The sequence below is a fragment of the Zea mays genome, chromosome 1 (genome assembly GCF_902167145.1).
Source record: "Zea mays cultivar B73 chromosome 1, Zm-B73-REFERENCE-NAM-5.0, whole genome shotgun sequence".
In the NCBI taxonomy this organism is placed as follows: domain Eukaryota; kingdom Viridiplantae; phylum Streptophyta; class Magnoliopsida; order Poales; family Poaceae; genus Zea; species Zea mays.
In genome coordinates, this window is record NC_050096.1 from 117,714,692 (window position 1) to 117,728,207 (window position 13,516).

Genomic DNA, 13,516 nt, shown 5'->3' on the forward strand with positions numbered 1-13,516 from the left:
TTTCATTGACATGTCACGGTAATCTAGCTTCATATCACTTAGGTGCCGTTTGGTTCACATATTGGTAACATAATGGGTAACCGATAACGTTGAATCATGTTTGTTTAAGTCCAACCGTAATCGATACCACACTATAAATGATACCGCCTTTTTCAAATTTGTTAACGCCGGTAGTCGAGTGTGAATCGTTACCATTACCATTTACGTTACATTTCGTGAACCAAACGGCACCTTAGGCCCTGATTCTCTGCTGAATCCAGCAGGAGCACTGCCAAACTTTTTTGTAGAGAGAAGTAATCTCTACTGATTCTTTGCTGTGAAGTGATTCTCCAGTATGATTTTGATAGTTTATGCTAAAGAATCGAAGACGAAGAGAATCACTGTCAGCCAAAGAGTCACTTCTCTCAGTGAATCATTTTCCATAGAAAATCAGAATCAGATGGAGCCCTAGCAAACATGCCCTAAATGGTTCATTCTTATTTTGTGAATTTAGATATCCCTTTTCTTGTTATTATCATTTAGATCTTGTCTGGTTAATCCCCAATCCGAGCGGATTGGTGGGGATTGGGGGTGGGATTTTATTGCCTACACTCCATTCCCTTTAAATTGGGGACCGAACAAGCTCTTAGGCGAATACCCTATGGCTTTGATAATAGATTCTGACTATTCTGTTTTAGGGCATGTTTGGATGCGTTGTAGTTTATAAGAAACTGGTTTCTTATCTCAGTTTTTGAAAACTGGTTTCTAAAAAAACTGTCTGTGGCTGTTTGGAAGCGCTATTTGTAGAAACTGGCTTCTAGCTTTTTTAATTGAAAATGACCAGCCCACCCCTTCAGTTTTTTAAATCATCAGCATATATGGTACATGGTACACAAATGCTCCCGCGTACAAAAAATGCAGCCACTGAACTGGTACACAAATGCTCTCGCCTACAGAAAAGGCAGCTGGCAGCCACTGAAACGCATGTCAATATTCAGTACACGGAAGCTGGCAGTGAGTAGAATTTAATTGGAAATGCAGCCACTGAAACCATCCTAGAGGACTGTTGTACTGGTACACAAATGCAAAAGACTACTGAAAATAATCTCAGCATGGCGGGTTGGGCCGGCGACCTTGGAGAAGATAGGGCCGTAGGGCAGCGGCGCCGCGCGAGCATGCGAGACGAGACCGCGCACTGCGGTTGTGTACGAGGGAGTGGCAGCTAGTGTAATTTTGGGAAAGTAACCAGGGATAGCACGTAATTAGGCTCTAAGAAACTGGTTTTAGCTAGGGTAACCTAGATTACCGGGTTTTAAGAAATTGAGGGACTGATCTTAAGAAACTGGAAAAAACTAGACTGTTTGGAAGCTTTATAGTTTTTGTAACCCAGTTTTTAAAAAACTATGGGCTTCCAAACAGGCCCTTCCTTCTCTAATTATACAAAAAAGTTGCCTAGTGGACCTAGGGGTGGTAATGGGCTCTAAATTTTCCACTAAAAAATTTAAGGATCGGATCGGACTAGGATCAGACTCTATTTCTATTCATTTTTGAACTAAAATTAATTAAGGGTTCAAACAAATTGTGAAGAAACATTTGGAACGTGATCCATTACCACTCCTAAGTGGACCGTATTTTTTGAATTTTTTGATAAAAGTGTGTTGTTGTACTGATTTTTTTACCACTATTGACATTAGGAATCAGAAATTACAACTAAGACGTATGCCTCAATATTTTCCCCATTTTGGAATGAAATTATCAAGAGCTTGCGTGAAGAGGACTATATCAGCAACAGGTGTGGCAGAAAATAATAATACATTATACAGTATTATCTTATATGTGACTTCTTTGCTTCAGTATTGGGTGAATTTCTTTCCAGGGAAATGGATCTGCTTATGATGCCAAGTAACTGTGGAAATTTAATGCTTGTACAGTGGCCACTGTTTCTATTGACTAGCAAGGTATGAGATATCCTAGTTGAAATCAATGTTTTCTTTGGATGAATGAATCTTTTGCATATCGAAACCTTTAATTTGGATGATATCAATCTGTTGGTTGCTTCTTCTGTAGATCATGTTGGCAAATGACTATGCTTCTGACTGTAAAGACTCGCAGTATGAGCTATGGGATAGAATATCAAAAGATGAATACATGGCTTATGCCGTCAAAGAATGTTACTACAGCACTGAAAAAATTCTTCACTCTTTAGTTGATGCTGAAGGGCAGCACTGGTATGCTTCCTCACTGAAAAACCATGAATCTGATACTGAAACCAAGCCTTCTAACTGTTGTGCTAAACTTTGTCACTACTTACCTCTAATACATGCTGCTGTTACATATACAGGGTTGTAAGGCTTTTCCGAGATCTTAATGACAGTATAGCACAGGGTTCACTTTTAGTGACTATAAATCTGAAGAAGTTGCAGTTAGTCCAGTCTAGATTGACGGGCTTGACCGGTCTTCTGGTAAGATTGTTTCTCTTGATTTTGGATCTAGGCATGAATATACCAGTCCATTATCTCTTTATTAGCATGTTTGGCATAAGGTTGTTTATGTTAGACAAAGGTTTATGCTGCAACAATAAATGATGTCTTGCATTGAGCTCTTAGGTGGTTTATATAGAGTACATGACTAGGAGGTATCGCAACCCACACATACATATGGCAGTTTATGAAACACAATATCTAGACTGCTAAATATACTTACACATATGGCAGTCTACTGGACACAATATCTAGACTACCAATATACTCACCAACTCCCCCAGTCGAAACTCTAGCCACTGCAAATTTTGAGATTGGACCTAAATGTAGGAACCGGACTACCGACACACGGCTCGCCCGCCGGGTTGCCCGCACACCCGGCACACCCGCACACACACCTAGGCCTTCGGGCCGTGACACACACGACCGAACACAAAAAAATGGGTTTTAGGTCTGTTGGGCCAACACTCCCCAAAAGCTAGACCATTAGGGGGTTACACCCTCAACCATGTAAACCATGCTTGTCCACCCAAAACACATAATGTGGGACTATTACCAACAATCTCCCCCTCACACATTGTGAGTCGATATTTATCTGAGAATGCACTGGACCAACCTGGCTTTGGTACCAATTCTTGGAGTCGGACCATCAACACAAGGTGCGCCCGCTAGATTGGCCGCACACACGGCGCGTGCATGCACACACCCAAGTCATCGGGCCACGACACACGCCCCCGAACACACAACAATGAGTTTTAGGTCTATTGGGCCAACGCTCCCCCCCAAAAGCTAGCCCATTAGGGGGTTGCACCCTCAACCATATAAATCATGCTTGTCCACCCACAACACAAGAGCCCTGTACTCTTGGACAAAATGGAGGTTGATCTCCACATGTTTGGAGCGTTGATGTTGAACGGGGTTGGTGGAGAGATACATGGCACTGACAGTGGAGCGATACCCTAAACCGTGTGGCCGGTTAACAATCGAGCTGTAAGTCTCATTGTAGTCAACACCAGGGCACTTTGTGAACCCACGGAGGACCCAACGAGTCTTGTAGCGATCAAAAGTCTCATTGCAGAGGAACTTGTGCGTGAATATCCACTTGCCGGTGACGATGTTGGAGCCACGGGGTCGGGGAACAAGTTCCTAGGCGTCTTTGCTCATCAGACCCTCGTACTCTTCCATCGCCTCACACAATATTGGGGACGTTGTCGTCGAAGAGGCAATAGTGGTGAGGACGAGCGGATCAGGAGGCATCCTAAAGTTGGCCTTGGTGCGTGTGACCATCGGCTGATCAGCGACATCATGAGGACAACCTCGGTGGGACGACACATAGGTGTTGCTGGTGCAAGAGCCAAGGGCACCGGAGCTGTGGGCGATCACATGACGAGTGTAGACGATCGGCGAGGACGACCACATGTGGACCGTCGGAGCCGCGTGTGGCGCGACAAGGGGTATCGGTGACGGGCACAGTTCGGCTGGCACATGAGCTGCACATCACACAACAGAAGTAGGTGACACTGCATGTGGTAGAAATCCCGGAGGGATCATAGATGTGGGTAGGGACACTGTAGGGGCTCGAACCTGGGGGTACCATTGTGCAGGCAAGGAAGTCGATGTGGTGGTATAATATCTGCAAGAGTGGTTCTAATGGTGGAAACCGAGGAACCTGACTCATATAAAAAATCAAGGTTAGTTAGACGGGATGAGGCAGCGAGCGAGAAGCTGTCCTCGTCAAAAACCACATGGCGAGGGATGAGCAGGCGGTTGGAAGATAGATCCAGACACTCGTAGCCTTTGTGATCGGAAGAGTAGTCGAGAGACACCGGCTGATCAAAGAAGACGAGGACAAACCGACGGAGGAACAGCCGGAGAACATCGTTCATGAGCGCCTGGAATGTGGCTGGAGCGTTGCAGAGGCCGAACACCATCACCAGGAACTCGTACATGCCATCATGAGAACGGAACGCGATCTTGTGCACATCCCCGGACCCCGCATCCACACTTGATGGTAACCTGACCGTAAGTCGAGCTTGGTGAAGAAGCGCGTGCCGTGGAGCTCGTCCACAACCGAAATGGAAAAAGCGTCCTTGACGGTGAGCTCATTCAGGGCGCGGTAATCCACGCAGAATCGCCACGACCCGTCCGGTTTCTTGACGAGGAGTACCGGCGAAGAGAACAGTGAGTCGCTGCGGCGGACGATGCCCTGCTCGATCATGGTGGCACACTGTCGCTCGAGTTTGTTCTTGTGGGCGACCAGGTACATGTATGGGCGCATCGCCATCGGGGAAGCGTCGGGCTTGAGGTTGATGCGGTGGTCGTGACCCCGAGCTGGTGGAAGACCGGTCCGCTCAGCGAAGATGTCGACGAAGGCGCCCAACAACCCGTCGAGGAGGGCGTCCGTGGCCACGGCCACGGTTGCTTGGAGGCGCGGCGCAGTTGGCGGCGCCACGCCTTGCCGACAGACGGTGTGTCCCTCGTGCTCGAACGATATGCGCCGGCGAGCGAGGTCCCAAATGATTGGTCTCCGTGCGTCGGACCACTTGGTGCCGAGAACGACGTTGTACCCGGCTAGTGGCATGACGAAGAGGTCCGCCGGGAACAGGGCACCAACGATGAGGGGTGCGCCGCGGTTGACGCCCTTGCCGGTGACCTGCTCGCCATTGGTGACCATGGTCATGAGGCGTGGCCGTTGTCGTAGCGGCAAGCCGGAGCGTCGCGCCGCCTCTTCGGAGATGAAGTTGTGCGTGTTGCCAGAATCTAGGAGCGCGACGAGGGATGTGGCCCCAAGCGTTACAGTGAGCTGCATGGTGTCCGCCATGGGCACCTCTGCTAGGGCCTGCAGGGAGAAGCAAGGTGCCTCTTTGTCAGCCCCATATGCGGCGTCTTCTGCGTCGTCGATCTCCACCCCGTCAACGAAGAAAATGTGCCTGCAAAATCTGTTGTGGCCATGGGAGTATTTCTCGTCACAGTTAAAACAAAGCCCAAGACGACGCCCCTTCGCCTGTTACTTCGGGGTCTGCCACCGCTGGTTGCCCGCGTCGAGGGCCGGAAGAAGACCGCGCAGGGCTGGGCGAGCTGGAGTCGGTGCTGGCCTGGTGATCTCCATCAATTTAACCTAGCACGCCAGGCTCATCACCACCATGAGTGACTCCGGGTTGTGGATGCGGACCCCTGGCTCAGCGGCGGAAGCAGATCGCCAGTGTACAGCTTGATGCGCCAGATCTCATCAAGCCGACCCACGAGAGGAAGGAGGGCCTGGAAGCGGTTCGAGTACTCCACGGTCCCGGAGCGCCGGCACTCGGCGAGCTCAAACAGCGGCGTTGAGAGGAGGGGCGGCCCAAACCACAAGTTGAGGAGGTCCTTGAAGCGGCCCCAACGCGGTGTTCATCCGTCCTCATGCAGCTGGATGTACCACAGCTTGGCCACGTCCTCGAGGTTGTAGGAAGCCATCGATACCTTCTCCGGCATGGTTCTCTTTTGATGGAAATACGACTCGCAAGTCACAACGACATCCATCTTCTGGAACCTGGACGGGTGATCATTGTGGTGCTCGTCGGGCGGTTGGTGGTGGCTTGTGGACGACGACGACTCGGTGGTCAGGGCTTCAATTGTCTTGGCGTTGGCCTCGACGGTGGCTTGGAGGGTTTGTACGGCCTTGGCGAGGTTCTCGACGATGGTTTTGAGGTCGTCCCCCATGGCAGGCGCGACGCAGGAAGTAGCGGAGCCTGGTGAAGAAGGGCTGGCGGCTGATGATGGCGAAGTGGGTGGCGCAGGCGAGGATCGCAGAGATCGTGATACCAGGTTGTCAAGGGCGTCGAACCCCTGACTGGCCGGACCTCGGCTACGTAGCTTGTAGCCGCCGTCTGTCTTCTCCGGTGAGGATAGACTCCTCAACCGCAGGCTTTAGAGGAAAGGAGGGATTAGGAAATAGTTTATTGCTTGCCTCCTCCATGTGTGGTTTACAAGACTATATAGCCCTCAGCCCACTAATTTAGGAGCTGATAATAGGAAGGACCTACTAATTTGGTAACTAATAATAGGAAGGGACATCCCCCTAATCTAGGAGCTAATAATAGGAAGGGATCAACCCACTAATTTAGGAGCCAATAATAGGAAGCTATCTCTCTTTCCCAATTTAGCCACTTTCCTTGCCTTCCTCTTCACGGACGCCTGCTGTGCGCACCGCGCCGCTGCGCGTCGCACATCCCGTGCTCGACGCCTAGTGTATGTCTGGCCGTAACGCCTGGACGTGACAGATCCACTCGTCGACGAGATATCCTAGATCAGCCAGGGCATCGACTATGCTTTTGAACTTGCGTCGTACTTGCTCATGGAAAGGTCACCTGTACAAAGTTGCGGAAGGCAACGTCTAGGTGAAGAGTATGGGTCTCACGATTACCTAGGAAATAGTTCTCAAGACCAAGCCACAACTGCCGCGTGATGCGGCCACGTTCTTGAATGACCTAAGATTAGGGGATAACGTGTTGGTGAGCCAATAGAGGACGACGACGTCCATGCGATTCCAACTGGGGTTGTTGGGGAAGGCGTCATTGGACACAACGTGGTCGGCGATGGCGTACCGTGTTATGGCCAGCAACATGAGATCACGCCAGCGAGAGTAGTTGGACGACGAGGTGTTCAAAACGATATTAATTAGTTAACAAACGTTTGGGATAGTTGTAGCTTGGATGTGGAGGGCAACGATGACGATCGCCTTGTAGGAGGAGGCATCTGGCGGAGCATCCAGGGTTGAGGAGGACGACAACAACTATTTACCGACAACGATCTCTCGTTCCAGGTCGTCGACAGGGACATGCTCCTCTTCAAGGAGTTGGTGGGCGGCCTGCACCCGTTTGCGTGTGCCGGCATCCTTCTCCGTGGTGTTGATGGTGACGATCAAGTTGTCGAGCCGTTCCTTGAGGGTAGCAGCGTACAGGTCGTGCGGCATGGCGATGAGGGGGGAGGGGGGAGATGGACCTCAAGGCGGGCGGCCCCAGAGAGGTGACAGTCTAGGTAGGGCGGCGGCCAGGGAGCAAAAGAAAAAAAATCTTATCTAGGCTCTGATTACGATGTTAGACAAAAAATATGCTGGAGCAAAAGATGATATCTTGCATTGAGTCCTTAGGCGGTTTATATAGAGTATATCTTAGTCATCATGCTATGTTTATTGTTTAATTATTTGTATTCCATCTATGTTTCATTGGTTTGTTATAAATTCACTCATTTAACATGGAATTTCCATTAGATACGCGATGAGACTGCTGGCCGTGCAGCTGGTGTTACTAAAGCTCTTCTTGAGCTTTATGAGGTTGTTACCCATGAATTTCTTTCACAGAATCTGAGGTTAGCTGTAGAAATCCTTTTCTTTGTACTGGAAAACATTGTCAGTTCCAGTTAGTTTCTGTTGCAAATAACCTCTTTTTTCTTGCAGGGAACAGTTTGACACGTGGCAACTGTTGTTAAGAGCCAGAAATGATGGACGCCTATTCTCTAAGATTTTGTGGCCAAAGGATCCAGAAATGGTACTTGTCATATAATATAAATTGAATTTTTCTTAGCTTTAGTGGTATTACTAGCATGACACTATCTATGCCTGCAGAAAGAGCAACTTAAGCGATTACACTTACTTCTTACTGTCAAGGACAGTGCCACCAACATACCAAAAAATCTTGAAGCTCGGAGAAGATTACAATTTTTCACTAATTCTCTATTCATGGACATTCCACAAGCAAAGCCTGTATCTGAGATGATCCCTTTTAGGTACTATTAGTTAATGCGTGTAATCTTCATTCTATCAAAATGAATAGGTTCCTATTAACAACCAATTTTCATGTGCAACAGTGTCTTTACCCCATACTACAGTGAAACAGTTCTTTATAGCATGTCTGAGCTTTGTGTTGAGAATGAAGATGGCATTTCTATACTTTTCTACCTTCAGAAAATATACCCTGGTACTGTTGACATACTTAGTTTTCACCTTATCTGCAAATTTTATTATTCATGAACACATGTTTTGTCTACTGCAAGCAAAGTTATATTTCTGCACCATATTTTTCTGGAACACGGGAGGAGAGCTGCTTTCTGCATCTTATTTTACAGAGTACAGACTCAGATAGAAACAACACTATCTGAAAACTCAAAGAAAGGCAAAACATAGTGTGGCGAAACGAGATTGTTAGGCAATAGAATATGCCATCTGTGGATATCCTAGCTGCTACAGATAGCAGATATAAATCAGGGATGAAATCCTAGCTGCTATAGATAGCAGATGTAAATCAGGGATAAATCAGGGGAATTATCCCTGCCTTGTAAAGCAGGCCAGCCAGCTCTATATAATAGAAGGTGCCCCCTCTCATTGAGGTGTGGCCAATTGCCCTCAACCCTGTTTTTCTACATGGTATCAGAGACCCAGGCATCGATCTAATTTCCCAACCCCCCTCACCTTCCGCCAACAACCCTCTGCGCCGACTTCCAGCGCACCGCCCCACCCCCCTTCTCTCCTCCAGCCGCGCCGCTTTAACCAGACCGCGCCGCCTGCCCTCTCCTTCCCCTTCCGTGCGCCATGAGCACCATCTCCGATGCTGCTGATTCTGCTCCTGTCCTCTGCCCCTTTGCCACCATCAACATCAAGCTCCACGTCCCCATGACCCTGGAGTTGAAACCCTCCAACTACACCAAGTGGTCGACGACGTTTCAGGCCACGTGTGGGAAATTTGGGCTGCTGCATCACCTCTCCACCTCGCGCCCCACCGATGCGGCATGGGCACAGGCTGACTTCTGCGTCCGCGGATGGATGTACAACACCACCTCCGACGTCGTCCTCAACCTCGCCATGACCGACAGCACCAAGACGGCGAGCGCCCTTTGGAAGGCCATCGGCGAGGTGTTCCAGGCAAACAAAGCTCCCCGTGCCATCTTCCTGAATCACGAGTTTCACTCGATGACTCAGGGGGACCTGTCCATTGACGCCTACTGCGTTCGCATGAAGGAGAAGGCCGACGAACTACGCGACGTTGGGCAGCCCGTATCTGAGCCCAACCTCGTCCTCAACCTGCTGGTTGGACTTAACGAGGTCTACTCCGGCGTCGCCGACAACATCGCCGGACAGCAGCCCCTCACCCTCGCCACCGCACGCCATCAGCTACTCCTCAAGGAGCTGCGGCTGCAGAACGACGAGAAGACGCGTGCTGCCGCTGCCCTCCTAGCTAATGTTGGTGGTTCGCAGCAGCACCAGCAGGGCGGGCGACGCCCTAATACCAAAAAGGGCGGCCACCAACCCTTCTACAACACCTCCGGTAGCTTCTCCAACAACTCCGGCAACACCAGCACCAACAAATGTGTTCCCTGGGCTTTAATCCCTGGACTGGCGAACGTGTGGCCCCTGGAGAGCGCGTCACCCCTCCTGGACAGCGCCGCCAGGGAGGTTCTGGTGCCCAGGCTGGGCGCACCCTGGGTATACTCGGGTCTTCCCCGCAGGCCCACACCGCCTTCACTCCACTCCAGGCGTCCTCCAGCAGCTCCAACACCTCCACCAGCACCTGGGATGCAGCAGGCCTCATCGCTGCCCTGCAAAACATGCAACTTCAGGGCAACTCGCCCTGGGTTGTTGACTCCGGCGCCTCTACGCACATGACGTCCTCGGATGGTATGCTTACTCAGCGCCTCCCCCCTCCATCTCCTCAATAAGAGTAGGTAATGGCACTAGTATACCTGTTATGTCTAGAGGTCATTCCGTCCTTCCTACACCTACAACAAATTTTGCTCTTAATAATATCCTTGTCGCCCCATCCATAGTCCGCAACCTGTTATCCGTTCGTCAATTCACTCGCGACAACAATTGTTCCTTTGAATTTGACGCCCATGGTTTCTCTATTAAGGATCTCAGAAGGATCTCAGGACGGAGCGCGTGATTCTCCGTTGTAACTGCGACGGGGACCTATACACCATGCCTGCCTCCACACCTGGCGCTCCACCTCATGCTCTCCTGGCTGCATCGTCAACTCTCTGGCATCAACGTCTCGGTCACCCCGCCCCCGCCATTTTAGAGCGTCTCAATAAACTTCATGTTATTTCCTGTAATAAAGTACAACACTCCCTATGTCACTCATGTCAACTAGGCAAGCATACGCGTCTACCTTTTAGTTCTTCGCATTCCATAACTCATGCACCCTTTGAACTCGTTCACTGTGATGTATGGACTTCACCCATCAATAGTCTGTCTGGTTTTTCATATTACTTGGTCTATTTGGATGATTACACTCACTACTGTTGGGTTTTTCCGCTCCGAAAAAAATCTGATGTCCACCAACACTTAGTCGAGCTTGCTGCCTCTGCCCAAACACAATTCAGCCTCCCCGTCAAATGCTTTCAGGCTGATAACGACACTGAATTCGTAAACACTGCCACCATCAAATTCCTCGCTGCTCAAGGCACTCACCTTCGCCTCTCCTGCCCCTACACATCTCCCCAAAATGGCAAGGCTGAACGTATCATCCGCACACTCAACAATTCCATGCCTCCCTACCACCCACATATTGGGCCGAGGGACTCCTGACAGCCTGCTACCTCCATAATAGGCGCCCATCCTCCTCTATTCAGCATGAAATTCCCTATACTCGTCTGCATAATCAACCACCAACTTATAGCCATCTGCGTGTTTTTGGGTCTCTCTGTTACCCCAACATGCAAGCAACCTCTAAACATAAGCTCGCCCCTCGCTCCACGACATGCATCTTCCTAGGATATCCTAGCTCACACAAAGGTTACCACTGTCTCGACCTATCAACCCGTCGCATCATCATCTCTCGCCATGTCACATTCGACGAGACCACCTTTCCCTTTGCAGCCACCTCAGACGTCTCGTCCTCTGCTTCCCTAGAATTCCTCCTCGACGACGATATGGTTTCGGTGCCCTGTCCTACTGTTGTTGCAGGTGGGACTCCATCCTCGACGCCCGTGGTTGCTCCATCCCACTCAGATGTTGAGCAGCCGCCCCTAGACGTTGCAACCTCACAAGACTCGCCTTCTGCGACACCGGGCGGGCGTGGTCCCGTGCCCCCGCCTGGACCCGGCGTGGTTCCCTTCCCACGAGTCTACGTCCGTCGTTCCCGTACGACGTCTACGTTCGAGCCGGCAGCTGACCCAGTAGCCCCTATGACTTCATCGCCTCCGCCACCGCCGCGCGTCACTCGCACCATGACGGGTGCCATTCCTCGTGTCTGCTATGAGGGGCTGGCGGCCACGACGTCATCCTCACCGTCGCCGCTTCCGATGAACTACCGTAGTGCTGGCCGACGCCAACTGGCGTGCCGCGATGATGGATGAATATTAGGCCCTCGTCGACAACAACACCTGGCAGCTTGTTCCGCGGCCCCTGGAGCCAACGTCGTAACGGGGAAGTGGATCTTCCGGCACAAGTTCCATGCCGATGGGTCCCTTGCTCGCCCCAAGGCTCGCTAGGTTGTCCGTGGCTTCTCCCAGCGCGAGGGCGTTGACTACGACGAGACCTTCAGCCCGGTTGTCAAACCGGCTACCATACGGTCTGTACTCAGCATCGCCGCATCCCGCGCCTGGCCCATTCATCAACTGGACGTGAAGAACGCCTTTCTTCACGGCCATCTCGAGGAGACCGTCTACTGCCAACAGCCGCCAGGTTTCATCGACCCTGGCGCTCCAGATCACATCCGCCATCTGCAGAAGTCCTTGTATGGCCTGAAGCAGGCTCCGCGGGCATGGTACCAGCGCTTCGCCACCTTCGTCCGGCACCTCGGCTTCGTCGCCTCCATCTCCGACACGTCTCTTTTCGTTCTACGAGAGGGGACAAGTCTCGCCTACCTACTGTTGTACGTCGACGACATCATCCTCACCGCCTCGTCGTCGGCCCTCCTACAACGCATTATGACTCGGTTGAGCTCCGAGTTTTCCATGACGGATCTTGGCGCCCTCCACCACTTCCTCGGCATCGCTGTCACGCGCTCCTCCGATGGTCTCTTCCTCTCCCAACGACAGTACGCGGTTGAGCTTCTTCAGCGCGCATGAATGGCTGAGTGTCATTTGACATCGACGCCTGTCGACACTCACGCCAAGCTATCCGCGACCGACGAGGATCTACTGTCAGAGAAGGATGCATCAGAGTACAGGAGCTTAGCGGGGGCTCTCCAGTACCTGACGTTGACTCGTCCTGATCTGGCATATGCTGTTCAGCAGGTGTGCCTCTTCATGCACGCCCCGCGCGAGCCTCACCGTGCGCTCGTCAAGCGCATCTTACGCTTCGTCCAGGGACTCTCCTCGGGTCTTCACATTGGCACCGGGTCTGTCACCAAGCTGACTGCCTACTCTGACGCTGACTGGGCAGGCTGCCCAGACTCTCGACGATCCACCTCTGGCTTCTGTGTCTATCTCGGCGACAATCTAGTTTCATGGACCTCCAAGCGCCAGACCACGATGTCCCGCTCTAGCGCCGAGGCCGAGTATCGGGCTGTGGCTCACGTTGTGGCTGAGTGCTGCTGGCTTCGACAGTTACTCCAGGAGCTACACATCCACCACAAGCGAACGAAGCACATTAAGATCGACATTCACTTCGTCCGCGAAAAGGTGGCCCTTGGTGAAATTCGGGTTCTCCATGTGCCCTCCTCTCACTAGTTCGCTGACATCATGACTAAAGGGCTTCTGACAGCACTCTTTCGAGAATTTCGATCCAGTCTTTGCGTCCGGGAGCCTCCCGCTGCGACTGCGGGCGGGTGTTAGGCAATAGAATATGCGATCTGTGGATATCCTAGCTGCTATAGATAGCAGATGTAAATCAGGGATGAAATCCTAGCTGCTATAGATAGCATATGTAAATCAGGGATTAGTTGCTAGATATAGCAAATGTAAATCAGGGATAAATCAGGGGAATTATCCCTGCCTTGTAAAGCAGGCCAGCCAGCTCTATATAATAGAAGGTGCCCCCTCTCATTGAGGTGTGGCCAATTGCCCTCAACCCTGTTTTTCTACAGAGATTAAAGACAAAGTCTAAATGCTGATCCCCATCCATGATGTCTAAAAATCTGCAT

At 51.0% G+C, this 13,516-nt stretch overlaps 1 protein-coding gene across 2 annotated transcripts in view; it reads left to right on the forward strand.

The window, feature by feature from the left end:
* The window catches only part of LOC100216809 (putative glycosyl transferase family protein), a 74,989-nt gene that overhangs the window by 31,873 nt on the left and 29,600 nt on the right, over positions 1-13,516 (forward strand). For both annotated transcript variants that reach the window (XM_020546976.3, NM_001348664.1), the window contains exons 24-31: positions 1,674-1,771; positions 1,856-1,937; positions 2,047-2,207; positions 2,321-2,441; positions 7,708-7,805; positions 7,894-7,984; positions 8,062-8,222; positions 8,304-8,413. In XM_020546976.3, the coding sequence (XP_020402565.1) occupies positions 1,674-1,771; positions 1,856-1,937; positions 2,047-2,207; positions 2,321-2,441; positions 7,708-7,805; positions 7,894-7,984; positions 8,062-8,222; positions 8,304-8,413 (922 nt within the window). The remainder of the gene's footprint in view (positions 1-1,673; positions 1,772-1,855; positions 1,938-2,046; positions 2,208-2,320; positions 2,442-7,707; positions 7,806-7,893; positions 7,985-8,061; positions 8,223-8,303; positions 8,414-13,516) is intronic.